The sequence below is a fragment of the Emydura macquarii genome, unplaced genomic scaffold (assembly GCF_026122565.2).
Source record: "Emydura macquarii macquarii isolate MOO-44397 ecotype Brisbane River unplaced genomic scaffold, CSIRO-AGI_Emac_v2 contig_1390, whole genome shotgun sequence".
NCBI classification, from domain to species: Eukaryota; Metazoa; Chordata; order Testudines; family Chelidae; genus Emydura; species Emydura macquarii.
In genome coordinates, this window is record NW_027131527.1 from 3,481,532 (window position 1) to 3,506,985 (window position 25,454).

Here is a 25,454-nt window from a genome sequence, read left to right on the forward strand (position 1 = left end):
TCAGAACAGCTCCTACTAGTACCATGCCTATACCTCAAGAGCACCCAACACAATCCTTGAAGGCTGTCTTACTAGTGGAACTGAACTACAGTAACATCCGTATAGTTCCCTTTCAGTTCCACTGACAGAACAGTGGGGGGAAAACTTCCACAGTTGCTACTGATGTTACATTTGTTCTGTGTATAAACAGAAGAACACACTTTCCAGAACTGTCTAATCCAGCACCTTTCCGAACTCTAAATTCACTAAAATAGAAAATATAAACAGGAGCTAATGTCTAAGGCTATATATGAGAGTTCAAAAACTTAACAGATCATATGACCTTCAGGGCACTCTACGACTCACCTGTTTTCCCAAGCTATCTCAAATGGCAGTAAGGTGATTAAATAAAATTGGAGAGGAAGGGGAGGGAGGAATGTGATACATTTTAAAGGACTCTATGGTCCATCTATGATCATTGTCTTGTTGACTTTATGAACATATATAATTCCTGTTTTGTCTCTTTAGTACAGATAAGTGCTTTTATAAAAATGGATAAACCAATAAATAATTGCTGTTCCATTTACCAACAAGCTATTTCACTGACTAGATGATATACCTTTCTCCCTCATGACGGGGAAAATTCCAGGGGGAAAATGGGTCAGAAATGCTTACTACAGAAGGGTTTAGGCACACTTCAGTTCCTGAAGTCCCAGTGTCACTATTAATCATATGGCAGCAAGGACTGAAGCTGGGTACTTTTGGAATGGAGGGGAAACTATGCCAAATTCTAAAAAAACAAAACAAAAAACCCTGCAACAAAACAAAAAACACATGACAGCCCGCTAGGGTACAGAACTATCTGTGAAATGGCAATGAGGAGCTCAAGCCACAACTGAGGCTCTTTGCATCAAGGCACTATTATACAAAGTCTAGGATAGTTATTAAATATTTATGTAAGTAAAAACTGGGGTTCCTGAGGTGGACAAAAGCTGAGAGAACTTGGAGCTAGACACAGTTGTATACATAATCCAAAGACAAAGTGATTACTGGAGTAGGAGAGTTTTTGATTAATCCTGTCAATTATGGCTTTAAAAATTTAGAAATACCTAGGGCAGTGAAAGACTGAAGAGTTTGAGCAAAGAGTCTAAGATGGAAAAGAGTTTCTGGAATTGAAGAAATGAATAAAGATATAACAGTTCAGTTATGAGCAGAGCAGGAGGTAGAAATTTACAGTAGAGGCAGTTGGGCAAGGTCATGAGACTCCTTTCAGAGATGATCAGCACAGCAACAGTAGCAGCAGAAATTATGGAGAAAAATAGGCTGCAGACTGATGATAGGATAAAACGATGCATGAAGTAAGTGAAGTGTGGCACAAAAGAGATAATGACCACAGAGTCAGAGTAAGGCAGGCAGGAATGAGGAGGCAGCAAAAGGTACTGTAGGCAGCAGATGCTCTGAAAATTCTGGAATAGGTATGAGTGAAAGAAAATGGAATATTCCTATTCTGTAATGCAGAAGTTGTTAAAATTAAAACAATGATTACTGGGCAGAGGAACATTTGAAATGGAGAAGTTTGAAAAATGAAAATGCTTTGTAAAAGGCCAGGTCAAGGGAGAGAGAGCTGGTAAGTATATGATTTAGCACAGACCTTCAGACCAAAAGAGGTAGTTAGGAAAGAAACAGAAGCAAGTTCTACACTTTCTCCTAATATTACATTAATTGGTCAGAGGAATAAAATCCATTCAATGTTAGTCTGTATAAACTGATAAAAACAGCAGCTTACCTGTACTACCAAGTGGGGGTAGGGTGGGCTGTAGATCCCGATTGCAGAAGTCAGTTCGACAGCATTCAATTGTCCGACGAAGCTGCGCTTTTGGTGAATCCTATAAAAGGAGAACAGAATAAATAACCCAAAAGTTTTGAAAAGGCCAAATGAGAATGGATTTCAGATAGTATAGATGTACAGTACTATGAAGATTACATAGCTAAGGCTGAGTTCTGTTTTGTACATAAAACAGGGATTCAGCCTGTTGGTTACATATATAAAAATATAGAGTGTATCCATCCCCAAATTTATGGCATACAGTCTGACTACAGAATTAATTTCTGATTATTAGGAAGTAAATCCATTATTTCATTGTGTAAGTTAAAATTTATCTTAAAATGGGTTTTTAATACATTTAGTACCTATGTCAATGTTCTTTGTCCTAAATGATGTTAGTAATGAAATAATAATTTTTACCTATACAGAAGGTTTGAAAGTCTAGCTGAAATCTTGTGCATGGCCTACATTTAAGAAATTAAGTAGTAATTTAGTTAAATTATTAATGATTATTTTATCTGATTTTTGTGATTATATAGGATACAGACACGGAGAGATCACCAGCTCAGTTAACATTTAGTTGGGCCACTATGACATCAGAGGTAACATAACCAATTGTCATTCTTCCTGTACAGCTAATTTGCATGCAACAGTTACTTTGGCTGCAATTAGTTTAGAGTATGAGGGAGATTGGACACATATCAAAACTTCGCCCTGGTAGATAACTGGGCACAACTCTCACTGTTCTTTAGATATTCATATTTTACACACATGTGCGCACATATATATATATATTTTTATATCCACTAATTAGTTGCATAATAAGAAATTTAATATAAATATCACATATTTAAAAATAAATAGTTGAGTGTCCAAGGAATTGTCTTCAGACCCAGTACAGCATTAATATGGCAGAAGTTGGCCTTTCAAAATGTATATGTAAATTATATATTATGCACCACAATTAATATCTTCAAGAGACTAGTGAGTTGTGTGCCCAATCTGAGACGCCTAAGAGTCATTTTCAGAACGTGGGTGCGCAGCACTTTCTGGAAATTCAGACCCCTTTAAAGGTATCTCAAGTTGGACACTTAGAAATAAGAGGCGCCCAAAAATACCAGTCACCTTTGAAAATATTGGCCCACGCACTGTGTTCCTTTTTCACCCCTGTGGACAGAACAACATTTTCAGTTCAGCTCTCCTCTCTTCTGTCCCCTTTGAATGTGTTTTTCACATGCTTACTTTGCCACCAATCCTGAAACTGATACCATGTGTATGTGCAGTCAAGTGCAGGACTGGGATCATGATTTGTCAATAGCATAGCATCATCCAGTATAGTAAAGGGCAACATGCAAAGTCCCTACCGTAGTGGTTGTGATTTACATAGATTTAACTGCTCACAGGTATCCTGTATAATCTCTACTATATTCCCTTTTGGGGCAATTTAAAAAATAAATGAACTTGTACCTTGCACTGAAAATCTGAACCTTCATACTTCATGCAACCTGAAGCAAGCATGGGTTCTCCATGTTCATCTTCTTCAACGATGGCAAAGCAATGACCATTAGTTCTGGAAAAACACATCATTTCAATTCACCAACTGCTGTGCAAAGGTCACTGGCAATCAACCTAATTATGAAAATTAGTATGTTTCTCTTCCTAATATAAAGTGATCACCAGACAGAATTTGTGTGAGGCTAAAGGAAATGAGACACACAAAGTTGTTTTTTTCTTGTCTAAACTAAAATCAGTTGGTACTAACAGGAATACTGGTGGAAGTATATATTTTTTCCTATAAACCTCAAATTTAGAAGCTGGTAAAAGGCTTCTATCCTTCAACAGTAAAAACAGAACAATAAGAATAATGCATAATTTTCCAAGAGGATACATCCTTTTTAAAAAAAGATCAGATTGTTCAGATTACCAAGTAGTCTGAAAGTTTAAGTATTCTGAGATATAACGATACTAAGATTTTCCTAGTACGTCTACCATAGGACTGTGACATGCTTGATCGCATTTGAGAGCCCCTTATTGTAGGAAAAGATTCACTTTACTCTTTGTTTGGGCTAATGTTAAATCACCTTTGCCAGAAACGACTTATCCCTAAAGATTGAGAGGTTATTCACCTTGTACAGTGACTGAAGTTCTTCAAGATGTGTTTCCCTGTGGGTGCTCCACTTCAGGTGCCCCTGTACCCTGCGCCTTTGATCAGAGATTTTTTAGTGCCTGTTTGGCCCACAAATAGATATCCTCATGTCCAATGCTGAGGTTATCTGGGGTTGTGCAGGTGCATCATCCTCAGTTCCAAGGGAGAATCCGAAGCAGAGGGGGAGGAAAGCAGGTATTGGAATACCCACAGGGGGACAAGCTTGAAGAACTCATCAGCGCACAAGGTGACTAATTTTTTCTCCTTCTTCGAGTAGTGTCCCTGTGGGTTGTCCATTTCAAATGACTCCCAAACGATACTCTCCTAAGGACTCTGAGCAGAATCCATCCAATACAAAAGAGAACTGCACTGCCTACAACAGCCTCTGATCTTGCCGTTGGCACCAAGGCATAATGTTTAGAAGTAGTATGAACAGAGGACCAAGTTTCTGCTCTACAGATGTCTACAACGATCCTTAATCAGGCTATAGATGTAGATAGTACTGTTTTGAATGTGTTATCACTCTCGAAGGAGGTTAAAGATGAGATCTGTCATGATTCATCTTAATACAACTGAAGACCCACTTTGATAATCTGTATTTAGAAATTACCAAACCCTTGTTTCTGTCCACAATAGATAGGACAAAACCATTTAGAAGATCTCCTAGACTATTTCTATCTAAGGAAATGCTAATGCCCTCTTGACATGGTAGGATATAGAATATGGGTTCATGACTAGACCAATGTGGTTTTAGGGAAACAAAAAACAAAAAAACAGGAGATGAATGGGTTGATTAATATGAAATTCTGAGAACACCTTATATAAAAATCTTGGATGCACATTCTCTCTGTTGTGAATACTGTAAAGGGGGGGGAGGGTGTAATCAGCCATTAAAGCCCCCAATTCTCCAACCCTTCAGGCAGAAATTGAGGTTGCTTACCTGTAACTGGAGGTTCTTCAGGGTATGTGGTCACTATTTTTATTCCACACGTGATATGCATGTGCACCATCGTAGCTCTCCCCATGCTCTAAAATGAGGGCATAAAAGGTCATTTGGGCTGATGCCTCTCCGGTTGCTTATTCGGATCACAGAACAAATGATCTGCAGCATAGGGGAAGGAGGTTGGGTACTGGAATACAAATAGAGACTACACATATCAAAGAACCTCCAGATACAGGTAAGGAACCTCCATTTCTTCTTCAAGTGATGGTTCCTATGTGTATTCCACACATGGGAGATTAACAAGCACTAGTCAGACAGGGGGTGGATGCTGGGATGCAGAAGTGATAGCTTACTGTAGTACTGCTGTTCCCGCAGCAGACGACTGGACCAGAGCGTAATGTCTCATGAAGGTTTGCAAAGAGCTCCAACTAGCTGCCCTACATATCTGTAGAAGGGGTACATCTCTCAGAGATGCAGCCAAAGTAGCTTGCTTTTGGTGGAATAAACCCACGCCTTCCACCAGAGGGGAAACGAGCTAATTGGTAACAAATGGTAACATAACCGGAGATTCCTTTTGAACATCTCCGAGCCGATATAGCTTAATCCCTTATCACTCTGCTATGGAAAGAAATATTTTAGGTGTCCTTCTGATGTCCTTCGTTCTTCGCAGATAAAAGGCCAAAGCCCTTTGGATGTCCAGAGAACACAGCCATCTCTCTCCATTTGAGGCATATTGTTTTGGAAAAAAATAAGGGTAAGTGAACTCAAAAGCTACTTTAGGCATGAACTTGGAGTGAGAACGTAACAAAACCTTTTCTTTGCAGAAGGTAGTATATGATGCATCTGCCATAACTACTGCCAGCTCATAGACTCTTCTGCCTCATATTATATCTATTAGAAAGGCCATTTTCATGGAGAGAGGGACTACAGAACATTTGGCTAAAGGCTCAAAGGGGAGGGCAGTTAGTGAGAGACAACAGAATAAAACTGCTTCCACTGAGATGCCAACTTCACCACTGGTGTAAAAGGGCTGAGAATCCACTTCAGAAATCTAGTAGTGACAAGATGAGTGAAGATCATATGGTTATCCACTGGAGGATGGAAACTGCTGATCACTGCTAAAGGCACTCACAGAGAACTGAGCACAGGACCCAAAGACTTAAAGGTAAGCAGACACTCTAAGACAGCAGGGATCCCGGCAGATTCTGGAGACAAGTTGCACTGGTGAATCATGAAGGGAAATGCTTCCATTTTGCTGAGTAACATCTCCTTTTCTGGTTTGGTTAAGGATGCAATGCATCCTTTAGAAATGCGAGAACTCTATTTCTGATGCCCATCCAAATACCAGGCTCTGAGTTGCAGTGAGTCCTGGCTTCGGGTGCTTGAATCTGCCCCTCTGCTGAAGGTCTCCTGACCTGACAGTCTGGCGATGTGGGGATGTTCATGGGTGATTGAACAGAGAATGCCAACAGATCCATAAACGAGAACTGTCTCAGCCAGTTAGGCACAATAAGGATGACTTGAACTCTGTCTTTCTGCATCTTCCATAGAACACTTAGTGTCAATGTAATGGGAATGAAGGCATACCCCCAGGTGACCCTCCCATGACACCATTAGGGCATCTCCCATCAAGCCCTTGCCCAAGGCTGCCCTAGAGCCATTCCAAGGAAACTTCGTGTTCGCCCACGAGGCAAAAAGGTCCCAGGTTGGCATTCCCTATTGGGCAAACAAGTCATGGAGAACTCAATTGTGAATCTCCCATTCATGATTCACAGAAATGTGTGCAAGCAGTCTTCTAGGGCCTTTTGAACTCCTGGTGAATATGCTGCTGATAGGGTTATGGAGATGGCTGATATACCAATTCCAAAGGATGACTGTCTCTCTGTGCATAGAGAGAGAGAGAGAGAGATCACCACCCAAACTCCCCGTTTATATAAAATAACATTGTCGTGTTGTCTGACACTATTTGGATATGTTTGGATCAGATGAGTGGAAGGAAGGTGTTGCAGCCTAGATGGACCACCCTGAGTTTTAGTACGTTGATATGCATTCTAGAGTCTCATAGCATCCAGATGCCTTATGCCACCTGATTGCGCATGTGAGCACCCCAACCTGCAACCTGCAGCTCCAGCAGAGGAAAGCTGAAGAAAAGGCAGAATTTCTCCCATTGTCAACTGCCAAAAGGTCCCTTCCTGAGGGAAGAGAGGACCTGCTAAAGAGACAACCTGAGAGGAAAGCCTTCCTCTCTCCCTCTCATATGGACTCTTGAGTTTTGTTAATTCCTCTTTACTTTGTTTGGACTACCTCAGCAAGGGAAAGCACTAGGACTGATCTGGCCTAGGAGGGTAGGCAATACCGCAGAAGGAGGCAGTTGCCGCCTGAGGGAGGAAGAGAGCTACCATGCTACACACAGCCAACAGAAGCCACTCTTCATACCGTCTTAACCCAGACAGTGACTTTGGTACAATTGCAGCGGGGTAACAGGAAGTGGTCCAGAAAGGGCAACTTTAAGCAGCCCATGGCTGTCAGAGTACTGATAACCCTTAAAGGGCCCTTGACTGGAGTCTGGTGGAGTGGGAAGGCCCGGGCTCCCCTATCAACAACTCCCCTGCAAGTCACAGGCCTAAGCTCTGACCACTAGGCGATAATATCCTACGAACCAACTCCTGAGCAAGGACTGTCACAAGATGGTGTTGCCCTATGCCTTATCTATGGTGTTTTCTCTCAGGGGCAGACGTATAAGTGCCCCATGAGCAAAAGCCCTAGAGTCTTTGAGGTAGTGGAGAGACTCATCCATCTTCTCATGGAATAGGTTGATAGCATCAAAGGGCAGATCTTTGAAGGTACTCTGCACCTCTCTAGAGAAACTTGAGGACTGCAACCACGAATCTATCCTCATAACAATGGCCATAGTCAGTCCCACAGAGTATCTGCTGCACCTACTGTGGCTTGGAGGAAAGTTTTGGCCATCAACCTGCCCTCATCCACTAAGTCCTGGAAGCAGACTCGATTCTCATTCAATAGCTTATCCTTAAATTCCATAAACTAGGTATATTAGTAAAATCATATTTGACAAGGACAGCCTGATAATCTGAGATCCTCAACTGGAGGGAGGTGGAAGAGAAGACCTTTCTCCCTAGAAGGTCAAGTTGCTTGTATCCCTTAACAGAGGAATTAGCCTTTGGGTGTTGTTGCTTGGATTGCTTTGCAGTAGGGATGTAAAAATTAGTTTAATAAAAAAATCTAGTTAAACGCTTGGAGGAAGGGGTAGCCGCGGCTGGACAGTTCTTGCTAGCGGGGAAGCACGGAGCCCAGTGGGGGGCAGGGCACTACCCCAGCACTGGGCTCCACGCCTCCCCCCGCTCATGGGGAGCCAGACCAACAGCGGCTATACCCCTCCCTCAGTGCTGGGCTCCGCAAGCCAGCCCAGCTTTGGCTACCCCAGCATTGAGCTCTGCACCTCACCCCCCCTCCTCTGATCACGGGGAGCCAACCCAGCAGCGGCTCCTCTCCTTCCCCTGGTGCTGGACTCCACGCTTCCCCACCAGCAAGAGCCACCCAGCTGACCTCGCTGGTGGGGATCCAGTCCAGCTGCCGTTTCCCTCTGCCACCCAGTTTAAACGGTAATGTTTAAACAGCTGATTACCCTTTAAACGTTTAAACAGTTAACTTTTACATCCCTACTCTGTAGCTACCTGGACCACCAAAGACTTAGTGCGTGAGAAGACAAAACTCCCTCTCTTTGCGCAGAACAAAGGAACACTTCTCAGCCATCTTAGAAGTGGAAGCACAAGAAGCAGGAGTGTGCCAAGCCATCTTCACTGGGTCCACAAGGACCTCATTGATGGGGAGGGCCACTCAACTAGGATTGGAAGGCTGATGAATGTCTAGTAAACTGTGCTGTGGCTCCTGGACATTCTCAAGCTGAATCTGTAGCTCTGCAGTCACCCTGTGCATGAGCACTTGAGATTGCTTAATGTGATGTGGTAGAGATGAAGAAGATGGAGTAACCAAATCATCCCAGGAAGATGATGAAATTACTTCTACAACAGTTGGGACTGGTGAATATGGCTCATCTTTCCCATCTGAATATTCTGATGGGACTGTCTGAATGATGGCAAATGGGACTCCTGCATTCATCCTGAATGTCATCTAAGATAGGGCTCCCACAGTCCCCAGTATTGCCAGTTGGATGAATGAACTGGTAGAGGTGGATCCCGTGGTATAGAACACCACCTGTGTCTTGGCCAATGGTGTTTGGTTGGAGGCCAAAACTCTGATCTTCTGGGATTCCTATCCATGCCACCTCTGCCCAATACCGCAGAGACACTTGCAAGACCTCTGACTCAGCTGAGGAAAAAGCTAGATCCCACATCTCCAACGGAACCAACAATAACAATGGTTGTATCTTAAGTCAAACAGGTGGGATGGAAGAATGACTCTGCTTTCTCTCTTCCTCTGGTGTAACAATGTCACAAAATAGAGACAGTCCTGATAGGAGGGGTGAATGCAGACTGGGAAGAGCAAAGATATCCTCAGGAGAGATGTCTGACTCAGATCGCCTAAGGTACCAGGAGAGTCCATTAGAGGAGCCATCGGAACAGTCACTGCAGCAGCCTACTCACTTTGGGACCATATCACTACTGGTACTGCATCAGCTCTAGAAATGGATAGGAGCACCAGAAGCTGCTTATCACAAGCATTATCATCAGATCTGTATCCATGTGTACCTCCTTCTCCCATTGAGAAGATTTACTCAGGCTCAAGGCTTTAATGCCCATGTGTGCTGGCTTTCCCAACTTTGCTGGGGTTGGGAAGGGATCCTCTCTCTTCAGGGCAGTTTTAAACAAAGATTCTTTGTGTCTATGAAAGTGCCCCTTGCTTTCATGTGAAGCCTTCTCCTTACGCTTAATAGACTTAGCCTCAGTTCTCAAGGGAGGGGCTGTGTCTGCTTAGTGATGCAAAGATCTTGTTGCAAATTGTTGATGATAGAATACCCATAGGTCTCAGCAATGCCACTGAGAAGGCCCAAATAGCATATTTGGAGGCATCCATCTGTGTCCCTGCCATGTGGGTGTCGTTTGAGGTCTGTCCTCATGAAATACATTAGTCTAGGCAGAACAGTGATGTGTCCTACAATAGACAGGGGAACCCTGTACTGATATTTGAATCGGAGTCCTCTTCCACATACTTCAAGGTGGTTGATAGCTGTTACGCTTACCAAGAAAGATGAGTGCAAGTATGGTAGTTTAAGTGACAAAGGTGATTGAAAGAATCTTGATGGTGACAAACCTCCAGAACTCATCAACAGAGGAGAATCCAGCTCCAGAGAGGATATCATATCCTAAAGGTATGTAAATACTTGCAGTACCGATGGTATCAAAGTTGGGGTCGAGTGAACCTATGGAAGATGGCTTTGGTACCAATGTAGTTTGTACCACATGGTTGGCATGACAGTGAGTTGGCTCTGACTCCATCGGTAATGTAGATAGATGAGGAGTCTTTGGTACCACTGACTTTTGTGTTACCGGTACTGAGTAACTCTTCTCAACAGTGTCTCCAGACATTCTGCATATGGGTACCCAAACGCAATACCAAGTTTGTCTTAGATGACAGACTCGTCTTTGATGCTGGTATTGAAAATGCACTCAGAGCCTGTATGAAACTCCCTTTGAGAGGCCTGAAGTATCCCTAGTCTTCCTGTGTGTCAGTGACCAAAATCATCTTGGAAATTTACTCCTTACCTCCTTCTGCTTAGAGGCAGATGTCGATAAGAACTGTGGTACAGTAGATGTATTCAATGCCATGGTACTGTATACATCTCCAATACTCTCCAGTGACCAAGATCTTGATGTAGATAAGGCATTCAAGGTACAGGGAGGCCTATGTACAGGGGGTTCTCTGCTCCAGAATCCAAAGCTGGCAGTAAAGCTTGCTCCATCTCTAGGAGTTTTAATTTGATCTCCCTATTTTTCCATGATCTACCCTTGAAGGAAGTGCAGATCTTGCATTTAGTGGGGACATGAGTATCTCCCAAACAGTGCAGGCACGGGGAATGCCCATCACTGATTGGAATAGCCTCATGGCAGTAGAGGCACCTCTTGAATCCCAGGGATCCTGCATTCCAAAGTAAAACAACAAAAATAACTCTTAGAGGGAGAAGCTCTTAAATATCTAACTGTATCTATTAATACATTTATTTATTTATTTAGGAAGGAAATAAAGGGAACAACTGCCCCAATAACTATAAACACAATAGGGTAAATAACTAACTAAATGCTAACTAATTGCTGAACCGTTAGAAAAAAATAGGCACAGAGAGACTCTGCCCCTTTGTTAGGTAATGGCAACACACCACAGGCCTAGTTGCTTAGTCATTTCTGATGAAAATGAAAACACTCAGGCTAAGTCATGTAACACAGATGAAAATTAGGGGCCACTTGAATAGTGTAGTCACATCTGCTGTTGAAAGTGAAATGATAGGGAAATTAAGTTAATGTACCCTGCAGCTCTCCCATCCAAAGTTGAGCAGCTGCTGTAAGGCTTTTTCCACACTAGCTCTTCACAAACACTTAGTTTTTAAAAGCCTTGAAAAGTTACACAATTTTTTTTTTTAAAGTGTCATGGTACAGGCTTAAATTACAATATTTCAGAACTAATATGTGATAGATCATTTCTCCATTTATTTACCTAGAAAGACCCAAATTCAGGGCTATCTGTTTATGCAGAAGCTGACAAAAATCACTAACGTATAATGCCTAAAGACTCCAAAGGGAGCTCTATGCACAGCATTGCTATGTGATCTGGCTTTTATGAAGCACACGGAAAATAGCTCCCTCAATACAGGTCTCAACAGGCAGAAAAAAAAATTTCTGTTCACTTTTTAAAAGTATTTGCAATTTAAGTGTATTTACTGCATTGGTAGCTTTGACTTTCAGTAGTTTATGCTTTAACAAAAAACAAATCACATTTAAATATTATAAACTTGCTTGTGCATACTGGGGATAGAAGGCAGCATTTATGTATTTTTGAAGTGTTCTACCATAAACAAATTACTCACATATAATGCATAAGTGTTGTTAAATTCTCCAGTAGTAGCAATAGTATAAGATAATAGCTTCATATGCACTGGTTATATATACATCAGTGAAGGAAAACTGCTTTACTAATTGCAAGAATTATATTAAAAAACACCACCAGAGGGAGATAAAGAGCAACAACATTTATCATAGCATAAAGGAATTTAAAGACAAAATCTTAATCCTTACCTCTAGTATAGTATCTTCTAAATTTAAAAAAAACAAAAGTGCTAGTTATAAAACTAAAAGTTGTGTATCACTTGTTCTAAAGCAGAGGTTTTCAACCAGGGGTACGCATACTCCTAGAGGTATTTCAGAGTACCATAGGGGGCACGCAACAGGATCAGGCAGCTGCAGCCCGCCTCTCGTCCAGAAGCAGGAACTAGGCGAGAGATGGGTGGCTGCAGCCTGCCTCCCGGCTGCGCACCAGACTGGGAAGGAGGTGGGCAGTCACCTACCGAGGGGGCTTCTAGGCGCTGGCCTGCAGAGGGTGTCGGGTCATGATACGCAACGGGGACAGGTGGTGCAGGAGGCTCCCAGCCGGGCACCCCCCAGGTTGGGGGGTGAGGCCGCCCTGTCTGAGCCAATGCTGGGCTGTGGGACTGGAACAGGACAGTCAGGCACCGCGCGGCAGCTAAATGCAGAGGGTGGGGGCGGTGTGTAAGTGCAAAGGGTGGGGGTGATGGGCAAGTGCAGGGGGGCAGCGGAGCCCAGCCTAAACCGAGGGGGCAGGTAAGCGCAGGGGGGGGCGGCGGATGAGTGCAGGGGGCTCGATGGGTAAGTGCGGGGCAGGGAGTGGCGGAGCCCGGCCAGAGCCGGGTGCTGCGTGGCTGGTAAGCGCAGGGGTGAGGCGTAAGTGCGGGGGAGAGCAGGTAAGTTCAAGGGAGTTGGAGGGTAAGTGCGGGGGCAGGGGGCAGCGCTCCTAATTTAGATGGACATAAAGTAACGTGATAAACATTTACAGCTGGTTTCACAGACTCTGATTAGTTCTACTCTTGGACTTCCTTAGCTGAAGTAAGATTGAGTAGTCCAAGATTAGTAATAATAAGGGACTGTGAAACCAGCCAATACAGTGCAGAATATTTGTGCATCCGTGCATCCGAAGTTCTAATTAAGAGCTTTAAGAACTACTGTTTGGAATTATGTCCTAACTTAAGAGTGTCAGTTCTGTTGTGATGTATTAAATACACAAAGAAAATGTGTTAATTTTAGGCTATTATGCCTTTTATTGTAACCGTGGTAACATCAGGTAGAGTGAAAACCATGAAGGGGTACTTCAGGTGAAACCCTGAGACCGTAAGGGCACAGTTTCTAAAAAAGGTTGAAAACCTCTCTTCTAAAAATATGAAACAACTCAGAGAGCTAGATAAACTGTTTTACATACAAGAGGCTGTAGCTGTAAGGACACTTTCCTTAATGTTTATAACTTACTTCTCCTTCACTAGACCATATTCCTATGCATATTCCTGTGTGTTAAATACATTTAAGAACACACTGATGACTAATAATACTTTGCAGTTTCTGTGTAAGGCCCTCAAGGCATTTTACAAACAATTATTTTAACATCACAACTCCTAGATAAAATAGACGAGGATTATTCTTCCCATTTTACAAGTAAGGACAGTGAGTGTCAGAAAAGGTAAGTTACTTGCCCAATGAGACAAAGAAATGCTGTGGCAAAGTAAGGAATATTATCTAGATTCTCCTAACCACTGTATTCCTGGCTGACTTGTTAGTACATGGTGACTTTCTAATACCTGGGAAGCCTGTGTCACATTTATAAAAATGGGTGTATACACCTTTTAATATCTGTGTCAAAATGAAGGGACTAACTGTATAAAAAAGTAGTATTTATAAATATTCATTGTTCTGTATCTCTGGAGTGTAATGTAAAATGATTCCAAAATTCCAACTATCAAGAGAGAAGGGAGTGAGAGAGAAAAGGGCCTTAATGTGTGGGCAGGAGAGGAGGTGCTAAGGAGAATAGCCATGAATGGCATGAGGAAGACTGAAAGAGAGGGAAAGAAAAGGAAGATGAGAAACCGCAAAACAGTTTTTAAATCATTACTCAAAATCACCACAAAAATCTAAGTTAACTTAAGGCTTCAATTCCATCTTGGGGCTCTGGTGACATGAACAACTCTACTCAAGCTTTGCTCTTGTGGTTTGTCATCACCAGGCTTCTTCCATGCAATTTGAGATATATTTTAACAGTTGGGGCTAGGGTTACTAGCCATCCGGTTTTTACCCAGACTGTCCGTTTTTTGGCTTCTGTATCTGGGTGCCATTTAGCGTTGCCAGATGCTTGGTTTTCAGGGACTGGCAACCATAATTGGCACTCAAACCAGAAGTCTGATTTCTGCGGGGCGGAAACAGACACCGGGTCATTAACCTGCTTCAGCCCCTGCTCAGCCAGGACCACCCTCCTACTTGCAAGCAGGCTCCTTGAGACAATACAGCGAGTGACACAGGGAGGGAAGGAAAGGAGCAAGCAAAGCGGGCGGGGCTTTGGGAAAGAGGTAGAGAATGGGCAGAGCCTCAGGGGTCCAATTACCAGCAATAAGAATGATGGCAACCCTACAGGGAGCCCTGGGCCAATTCCTGGGGCCATTATGCCACTGTATGTGCATAAGAAGAGCAAAGTGTCCTTAAGCTGGCTGGAGATCGCTCATGGAGAATTCTCCTGCTACATAGGAACTCTACACTAGCAGAAAGCTAGAGGAGGCACTTTCTGTGCCAGACTTCCCACTCAATGTAAGTGGATGGAAGGAACATGCTTGGTTGGTAGGGCATGAGTAGAAGCAAGAGGGGAATAACATCTCTGTTACAGCCAGTTCTTCACTGTCATGTCAGTAGCTTAAATTAGGGCTGCTGCTGTTCAGTCTAACCTGCAAAAAGGCCAAGTGGCCCTGAAAAAAGGAACTGCAGCCTAACACCTTCTGACATCACTTCATTCAAGCAAGAATCAAAGCCATTATTACCATTATTAACATTCAGTATTTATATGTTATATTCTGTTTACTAAAACCTTTTTCTCAATTTATCAGGTGTGTAATCACTGCAAAAAACTTAATGAAACTTAAACCTACTGAATTTAAAAGGTTATCTCTGTTCTTCCTCACAAAATCTTCTAGACACTTGATTCAGAGGTTCTCCTTGGATTCTTTCCTTACTAATATATCCTTATCTCTGCTACTGATGCATATGTAATATGTAATTACTAAATTAAAGTTTTTTCATAACAGTGGGTAATGTGACATTTTGAGCATTAGTTTTTATCAACATACAAGTGAGTTTACATGAAACGTTATTGAGAGATTTACATTTTGGCCACTTATTACCTATTACAGCTTCAACTGGATAAGTTTTTGGGTTTTTTTTAAAATAACTTTGCCCGAAAGATAGTGTTGTTGGGATGAGGATTGGTTGTTACGACTCCCAAAATGGTTCCATTTCTGTAGTGGGAGAAATCACACATGCGCATACAATCCTTAGAGCTGTTTTATATCCTTCCAAGGAAAAGATTCAATAGAAACAAGCAAATCTAATCAAATAGCTTGACAAAACCCTAAAAATAGCATTACAGTGAGATACTTAACTGTCTATGAGCAAAAACGTTTGCCCAGTTTCTATATATTGTGTGCACTACTTACATGCATGTGTTATTAATAGCATCATCGGGACAGTGTCCTGAACAGTGGCACTGTAGAAAAGGTAAGGTGTCCTCAGGAGCCAATGTTACTCCATTTGTCTGCTTCTTCTGGTCAGGATTTGTCTTCATTCCTGTGCCATGGAGCACGGTATCTAGATTTTGCCCTGTGTAAGAACACAAAAGTATTTTTTCCACATATGCTCTTCTTTTGCAAGTTGTTGAAGACATTAATTTACAGTGAAATCCAAAGTACTAATAAATGGAACTACAAACTGGTTTGAGGATTACATACACTACACAGAACTTTTTTTTTATTATTATTATTTTGACTGGAATTGTGAGTTAGCTACATATTTCTGAGATAAAATAATTATTAGCCAAATTCTGGAAATATCCAGAACGTAGAATCCAGAAGTTAGCAGATCTTATTAATGGTGTGTATATTTTGCGGCATTTACAATCAATGTAAATAGAAGGAGGATACTTTCATTTGTAAAAACTTGTGAATGTAAGAGTGAAAACATATTAATTCTTCCACTCTCTTACTAAAGCAAGCCCCTTTTATTCACATATGTTTCTAGAACCAACATACTACAGGCTTGAGAACCACACCAAGGCAGTTGCTTTGTGGGGGAGCCGAAGGTATTTAACCTGTAATTTTTTTTCTTCTCTTTAGTCATTTCACTGGATTTCCACATCCGAGTCTTGATCTTCTGGTACCAAAGCAGTGGAACTCCGATAGCTTTTACAGTTTATGGACCACTGAAGGCTTGTCTAAACTAGAGAATTCTGAAGGACTAAAATACCTTTGTTCTCAATCAACTGAAATGCAACTTGCACATCCACACACTACAGTGCTTTAATGTATTGTCAGTGGGGGTAAATAATGTTCCAAGTAATCCTCAACTTCTCAGGACTAAAAATGACCAAACATCTGTTGTTCCAGGATGAGGTCACTGGAATGCCACTCTGAATGGTAGAGGTGGCACAAACAGTTCAAGTTGACCTCCCACCACGGTGGAACATTGAGGACTGGAGCTACCAGCTCCATTCCTCTAGGAGCTATCTCAAAAGGCAAATCTCTTGTGCTTCACTGGTTGACAGCCTCTCTCTACTTTCCATCCATTCCCCCACAACAATGCTACCCACATTGATGTCTCCATTAGGAAATATCCCTATCCACACAAAAGGGCCAATGTGATCTTTGGCTGTATGAACAAGGGAATCTTGAGTAAGAGAGAGATTCTACTACCCCTTTATTTGGTAGTGGTGTGACTGCTACTGGAATACTTTGTGGTGCCCACAAATCAAGAAGGATGTTGATAAAATTCAAGAGGCTTCAGAGAAGAACCACAAAAATGATTAAAGGATTGGAAAATATTATTTAAAGTGAAAGACTCAAGGAGCTCAATCTGTTTAGTTTAATCTTTTTTTTTTTTAAAGGGTAATTTGATCATAGTCTGTAACTACACCTATCTGGGGAACAAATATTTGATAACAGGCTCCTCAATCTAACAGACAAAGATATAACAAAGTCCAAAGGGTAATTATAGCCAAAGGTTGTGGAGGATTCTCCATCACTGGCCGTGTTAAAATCAAGATTCGACATTTTTATCAAAAGTATTCTGTAGTTCAAACAGGAATTAATTCAGAAAAGTTCTACATCTCTGTATTATACAGATCACAGAGATGATCGTAGTGAACCCATCTGGCTTTATAATTTATTAATACCTCACCTTCTGCTAATGTTCATGTCTCACATATCCTCAGAGGGCAAACAGATTTGTAGACATCAAGTCCTGATCTGGTGAAACCCCACTTGAGCTGTGGGAGTTGGCAACAGTCTTGCATTGAAAGCTTAAGATGCTGGACAGGGAATCCAGCATATATAGTTGCGACTGAATGCACCCCTGTGTTCACACCCTACAGACCACTATAATCTTTGCATAACACGTGCCTTATAAGGTATAATTTGAAAATTATAACTTGCAGGTCAATAAATCATGGTGAAATGTATGTAGCAACATTATATATAAAGTTATGAACATAAATTGAAATCATGACTGAAGTGTGTTTACCAGAAAAGTCTGGGGAGTAGGTAAATCTATTTTTCAAAGACAAAGGACAAACTGATACCTCTAGCCAGGTGTCATCAAAGCTGATGGGCAACCACTTGTCAATTAGCCATTCTTTTGCAAGAAAGCGAGGTAGTAACAAAGTTATCTACATATTAACACTCAACTGCATGGAATCTCTTACCACCAGACTCCTCATCGCCATCTTCACAGCAGGAATGAACTTTATCAAGGGGCAACCCTTAGGAAAATGCATTTCAAAGGTGGACTGAACTATAAAAGTGAGGGGGCAAAAACATTCCAAAGTATCACTCCCTATCCATCTCTCTTTTTCACATAAGAGGACAAAAGAAAGAAACCCTTTGGACTTTGGGAGGAAAACCTGGCCTCATAATTTGGTCAGCAATTTTATTGCAAGTAGGTGGTAAGAAACTTCATCTTGAAGCAAGTATAGCCCTGGTCCACACTCACCTGGCGATTCAGTGGCAGACGGGAATTATGCAAAATACGCAGAGTAGCTTGCGTAACTCACGTCGACTGCTGTGCTTCCCTTCTGCGCGCAGTCTACACTGAGCTGCGCCGACAGGAACAGTGTTTCCATCAACGCAGCGCTATGCTACTTGACGAGGTGGTTTTACTCAGTCGACTTCCTGAGTCTACACTGACCACTCAATCAATCTAGAAAGATCAATCTGGCGGCGGCGAATTATATAGACATGGCCATGGTTTGTTAAGTTTTAGTACTAGGAAGCATTTTATCTTTATTTCTCCTGTAACTATTTCTGACTTTAATACCTTTTATTTGTACTTACTTAAAACCTCTCTCTTCATAGTTAAATGAACTCATTTTATTCTTTAATCAAAACAAACAGTTCACAGCACTGGATGTTAGTAACTTAATTTAGGGTAGCAAACTTTGTACACTGATCCTCAGAGGGGAAACAGACCTAATGCCTAGACTCTCTAGAGTCCTTCCAGTGCAGTGCACATATTTTGGGGGAAAATCCAGGACTGTAAATGTGTTGGCGTCACCCTGCAAGTGGTAACAAGGTCGATGGAAACCAGTGTGTGTGACTAGAGTGTGCTGGCATGCTGCAGGTATACACAGACACTCAGGGTGTGACCCACATGCTCTTTGGCTATTTTTGAGGGGCCCAGGTTGGGAGCCACCGAAGCAAAGCATTGTGAGGAACCCAGGTTGCAGGGCAAGGGTAACAGCCCCTCACTGGTATGGACTGCACCCCAGAATGTCATAATTGTATTTTTAGAAAAATCCAATTATAACTCAGTGGACAGAAATATTTCTTCTCAGAAAGCAAGTATGGCTTTTACTACACTGCATGCATTCATTTTCCCTTCAAATGCCCAAGTCTTGAACAGAAAAGTCAGTTAAAATGGCCTATTTGACAGATTGATATGGCTCCCTATCAAATCCACCAAGAACTAATTTTAGAGAAATAAGGACATTGTTCTAATATTATATTTCATTTTCTTAAAAAAAAGGTATGCTAGATGAGCCCTTATACTTTACACAACCAAATGTGAGATGAAATACTTGTGAAACCTGATCTCACTTCTCTCATCAACACACAGACTTGCAGACTTCACCACCAGATTAGTACAGCATATTGAGTGTATTTTCCAGCTGCAACTATTTCCTTTCAGATAATTAAAGAAAATGTGTCTAGTTCAGACATGACTAATAAAAAACACACCCCAAAAACCATAGCAAAATTTACAGCAAAACTTTATATTACTAATATTCAACTAGTCTCATCAACGTTCTTGTTAGCAATATTTTTATTTGAAATATTTCTAAAATAGGTATATGTAAATATAAATGATCGTTATGTTTACGACTCAGTATGCTATGTGGCATGTTAGACCTAATTGTACACAACATACCCTGATTTATGTGGCAAGTATCCGGAATGTATTCAGCACTGACTCCTCCAATCTCTTTCCCTTCTATTTAACTGTGCTGTAGTTCCTTTCTCAACAAAGTCTGAAATGTCATATAATACCAGATTGCTGCTGATATCATAAGTACTTCTTGTTTCCACGTTAAAGAGGCACTACATAGGTCTGATGAATTTAGAGAAAAGACTATATGTAAGCTCTTCGTTTTAGTCTCCACTGAAAGAGGAAACCTCAGCTGAGGTATAAATCCTAGCTTTGTTTCCAGCTTTGCAGAACTAAGAAGTTCTACAGAACTAAAAAAAATTTGTTACTGATTATTAAGTGATACAAACCTTTTTCGGTCCAGTATCCTGAGACCGGCTAGGACTGGAAACACTTAGTGGTTCCCAACCTTTTTGGCTCAAGGGCCACAGATATCATTTTTACAACCCTGAAGGACCACCAGTCTCCGCCAGCAGCCTTCCGTCTCCCACCGCTGCAGCCAGATGGAAGGAGTTCAGCGAAGAGGCTGCCTCCTTGCTAATCTACCATCCTCCTGGATGCAGCAGGGAACCGCATGGATCCTGTAGCCCTGTGCACTCCACCTAACTCCTTTCTGTAGCCAGAAGAACAGGAGATCAGTGCTCTCTGCTGGAGCCAGGGGAGGGGAGCATTTATTTCCCATCCCTTTGACTCCAGCAGGGACCGCAGTACCTATGGACTCAGGTGGAGCGCTTTGCCATGCTCCCTGCTATAGCACCCAAGTCAGCTTAGCCCAAGTACGAGCGTCCCTACTGAGCAAACCCACTGCAAAGCCACAACCATGTTAGTGCACTCAGTAACATGTGTCTGTGTCATAGTTCCTCGTGTTCAGATGCTCTGATTCTCAGTCAGTTGTGGGAGGACTTGTCTGTTTTTCAGGAGGAAACTGGAGGAAGACACTGAACTGGGTTAGCCTGAGTCCTCACTGCAAAATGCAGATTCCAGCCATTGTTAAAATGGAGCTTGGGTTATAACCTATATCCCAGCTGGGTAAGCTTGCTTGGACTTAGTGTTCCCAAACACAAGCAAAAGGTTTGTGTATGGCCAGTAAGGGTACTCAGGTTAAAACCAGGAAAAGAGCCTGGTTAACTCTGCAGTGAAGACAGACCCTTATATGGATTAATATAAACACTTTCATGACCAACCCATTCCAACAGCTGGTTCTGGATCAAATAAAAATGCTATTCCTAAATAAATAAATTGCTGTCTGCCTACCTTTGAGAAGCCTTCAGCAATGGTTTGGTGTTCTTAGTTCCCACATAAACTACCATCATAAATGGTATCTTTGATGGCAATCTCAGTAGGAGGACCAAAGACTGACAGGGAACCGAGGCTATTTGGAATTACACATGCACAGAGCACAGGATTAAAAAAAATACATCAACTTTCAAATGTATTAAGACACATGCAAAAGGTATCCATGACTCTTCCCTGTAACTTAGTATTATTTGGTCCTTTTCTTCACACAATGGTACCTGCATGGGACAGTATTCCAGAAAAAAAGAAGATTACAGCATTCTTTATCACTCACTGTACATCAACCATCATTTTCACTGCCTGCCTTGACAGAGACTAGAGAGCCGTTTCCCTCAAGATTGCCAGTCAGGAAATTCCCCAGAATAGAACATCTAAATCCCATTTTACATTAGATAAAACCAACAGCAGTTTTGTAAATTTAGACAACTACAAGTAAAATAATATATTAAAAAACCTTCTGGAAGTTACTTACTTACAGAAATATAAACTTCTAGAATAAAAACTGAAAGTGTGATTTTAAATAAATTTAGTTAAATTAGTGCAAGAGGCAACGTGCACTCACTTTTACTTAAATGAAACTGAATTAAGCCTACTTTAAGGTAAATCACACTTTAAAAAGGAAAAATAAGAGCGTCCACACAGACTTTTCCCCTGGTTTGACTTAAAACTAATGCTACTTTCTCATGCATGCATTGTCTTACAACAAGAACACTTACCTCATCTTATAATCTTTACTTCTCTTCTCCTGGTCCAAACAATAACATGCAATATTTTCCTTGGAATAATGCCCTTCCCCTTTTACTGTCATTTTTACTGGATCTGCTGGTGGAATGTAGAGGCCTAAAGCCAAGCACAAAGGCAGACATCCACTGTGGAGGAAATGACTAGCTCCCCACATCACTCGTTCATAGGTTGCTCACTTATAACGTTAAGCCAGGTCCACATACTCAAACTAACTTCTAAAGCCCCTGGCATTTGTCCCGAGAGATGGGCTCAACCAAGCAAATATCCTTTTTCCAAAGTTCAACCTGCTCTTTAGCCAAAAAGGCCTGGTAATTCATTACATGAAATTTGCAGGTGCAGACTGCTAAACCCCCTAACTAAATGAATCATAGAACCATAGACAAATAGGACTGGAAGGGACTTCAATCATCTAAACCAGTCCCCTGCTTCCTGTTCTCTCTGGTCACGAAGAGGTCCACGCGGGGAACTCTCCACCTTCAGAAGATGCAGTTGGCCATCTTCGGGTGGAGTAACCATTTGTGGTGAGAGCAAAAGGATCTGCTTAGGTAATCTACCAATGCATTCTTGACTCCAGGATGATGAGTCGCCTCCAGCTGAATGTTGTGGATCATGCAGAGATCCCACCAATATAAGGCTCCCTGACAAAGGACTGAGGACCTGGCACCTTGCCTGTTAATGTAATACCATATTGTCCACGAGAATCCACACAACCTTGTTGGAAAGGTGCGGCAAGAACACCTCACAAGGCCAGTTGGGTAGCTCTGAGTTCCCTGACATTGATATGTAGAACTAGCTCGCCCTTGGTCCAAAGGCCCTGTGTCTGTAGTACACCGACGTGGGCTCCCCATCCTAATTCCGAGGCATCTGAGACCAGTGACAATGTTTGCCAAAGGGCCACAAATAGTACTCTGGTCAGTACGTGCCATGGTTTTGTCCACCATGACAGAAAGGTAAATATGAGAGGGGGAACGGTGGTATCCTGTACATAGAGTGCCTGGATGGAGAGTATACCATTACCAGCTGCATCTGCAATGGTCTGAGGCACAGCCCGGTATAACGTACCACATAAGTACAGGCTGCCATATAGCCCAGAAGGCTGAGACATACCCTTGCTGTGGTGATGGTGTGGGCAGATAATCGGGCTATGAGCTCTGACATTACAAGGAACCTGGCCTTGGGCAGGAGAGCTCTGGCATGTGTAGAGTGTAGGACTGCTCCAATGAACTCTATCCTTTGAACCGGTGTAAGTGTAAACTTCTGTTTGTTTATTAGCAGCTCAGCAACCTGAAAGTGTCTTACGACGTTGATGCCACATTGGACTTGTGCTATTGACCAACCCCAGATGAGCCAGTCATCCAGGTAAGGAGTGACTTGCATACCTCTGTGCCTGAGGTGGCCCTCCACCACCGCTTTTCCTTGGTGCATACTCACAATGCAATCAATAGGCTGAATGGAAGAACTGCAAATTGATAGTGTGGAAATTTAAAACTACCTGAAAGTGTCCTTTAAGTTACCATATCGTTATACAAGATCTGATGTTCTGAATGACAGTGAAATGACACTGATTCACTAAAAATTTCACACACCTAAGGACTAATCAACAATATTATTCCAGTTAAGTTCTTCCAGGCTGCATGGGTGGTTTAGAATGTTGTTTTGAACTGGATAAAAGTAAAAAAGATTTCTGTAAGCAGTAATTGAACTTTTTAGTGAAGTGTAAAATGAAAAACAAGAGTACTGTTATTTATCTTAGATAAATATAAAAACCAAATGATAGTGAAAATTCCATACAGAACTGCATGCCCATGTCACTAGAAACTGTGTAAGAATCTGAAATCCCTGCAATACATCAAGTTAACAGATGTCATGCTAAATTCAAATTTTGTTTTTGCATATTTGTGTAACCAAACTGGAATTAGTAAGTAATTTTTCCCCAGAATAAAACTATTTTTATTTCAGAAAAGTGTGTGCATACATGGAGTTATATCAGTGTAAGTATGGTGGAATAATTATTCTGATGTATGCTGGTCAATTTTCCCATGCAGACAAACACTTACAATCCAATAATTTAACTACTAAGAATAAAAAAGATCCTTTTCTCGTTGTTTTTTCCTCACTTGTTGCTCAGAGCAGGAATGATAGTCTGGGAAAACCTTCCTGCAGTTTAAAGAGTCAATTCCTACTGGCTAGCTGGATCTTCAGGAGGTGTGGCAACTCCCAGCCTGCCTTGATTGACAGGTTTGGTTTCTGTCTTCAAAGAGCTGCAAGTAGGAATAAGATCTGTGGACCTTCCCTGTGAAGAACAGCTATACTGAATTCTTTATGAAATTACTTTCATTTGAAGATTATTTATATATGTTGGGACACAGACTCTGAAAAGCATCTGCTATAACAAAAGTGAAATCTGTCAGCTTTCTGCCTAATACCAAGGTTGAGGACAGCAATGACTTAACGTACATCATGTGGATTTTGTTTTAGAATATTTTAGGTAACATGCTTATATGTCAACATTTCCCCTTTTAAAAACATCTTTAGCTTCTTTGAGTGCAAAAAAATGTGTCTTAATCACGTCACTGCTTTCTCAAGCCCAACAAATTTAACTTAACATCCTCCCTCCAGTGCCATCTCATGTACCAGGTATGTAATCACTGAAGACATTCATATGGATAGCTACCCTGTTCTTTTGGAGTAAGGATCAGCAGCTAAGAGTTAAACTTTACACTTATTTATTATGTTCTGTTTTAAAATTTAAGTAGACAAAAACAAGGTTACTTGTTGCTCATGTCCACTCCACTATAGGTGTGTGCATGCCTCCGTGCATGGTTACCCGAAGCTTTTCCCCCTTAGCAGATCCCGTAGGGCCGGCTTCGGCGCCCCCTGGAGCCCCGCACACATGTTGCGGTATAGAGGCGCTGCCGGCCCTAAGCCCCCTCAATCATTTCTTTCTGCCAACTCCGGAAGCGAGGACCGGGGTGGGGTGGGGTGTTGGTTGTGGAATGGACATGAGCAACACATCTCGAAGAACATCAGTTACTGGTAAGTAACCTTGTTTTCTTCTTCGAGTGACTGCTCATGTCCATTCCACTATAGGTGACTAACGAGCAATACCTTTGGAGGTGGGTGGGAGTTACCAGTGAGCTGCCCTCAGCATTGCTCTGCCGAATCCCATGTTCTCTCTTGCATGCTGGACGATGGCGTAGTGGGACGTGAAGGTATGCACCGATGATCAGGTGATGGCTTTGTAGATGTCCTGCAGGGGCACTCTCTCCAGGAAGACTGTAGATGAGGCTCGAGTTCTGGTTGAGTGCGCTGTGATGGTTCCCGGAAGCGGCACCCTTGCCTGCTCGTAGCAGAACTTGATGCATGATGTAATCCACGAGGAGATGCGCTCAGTGGAGACAGGTGAGCCTTTCATCCAGTCAGCCACTGCGACGAAGCGCTGCGTCAATTTCCGTAACAGCGTTATACGCTCGATGTAGAAGGCCAAGGCTCGTCTCACGTCCAGTGAATGCCATCTCCTGTCCTCCTCCGAACCGTGCGGTTTGGGAAAAAACATGGAGAGAAAAATATCTTGATTACAATGAAACTGGGAAACCACCTTGGGCAGGAAGGCTGAATGCGGCCTCAACTGCACCTTATCCTTATAGAATACTGTATAAGGGGGCTCCGAGGTCAAGGCCCTAATCTTGGAGACCCTCCTAGCTGAGGTAATGGCCACCAAGAAGGCTACCTTCCATGAAAGCATGAGCAGAGGGCCTGAAGCCATGGGTTCAAAGGGGGGCCCCCGTGAGTCTCGAGAGGACCAGGTTGACA

At 42.2% G+C, this 25,454-nt stretch overlaps 1 protein-coding gene across 1 annotated transcript in view; it reads right to left on the reverse strand.

Annotated features, from left to right (window-relative positions):
* BMPR1A (bone morphogenetic protein receptor type 1A) overlaps nucleotides 1-25,454 on the reverse strand; it is a 64,756-nt gene that overhangs the window by 29,890 nt on the left and 9,412 nt on the right. Inside the window, exons 2-4 of the mRNA XM_067552519.1 lie at nucleotides 15,626-15,788; nucleotides 3,272-3,374; nucleotides 1,766-1,865 (exon numbers count right to left, since the gene is read on the reverse strand). Of these exons, the coding sequence (XP_067408620.1) occupies nucleotides 1,766-1,865; nucleotides 3,272-3,374; nucleotides 15,626-15,788 (366 nt within the window). The remainder of the gene's footprint in view (nucleotides 1-1,765; nucleotides 1,866-3,271; nucleotides 3,375-15,625; nucleotides 15,789-25,454) is intronic.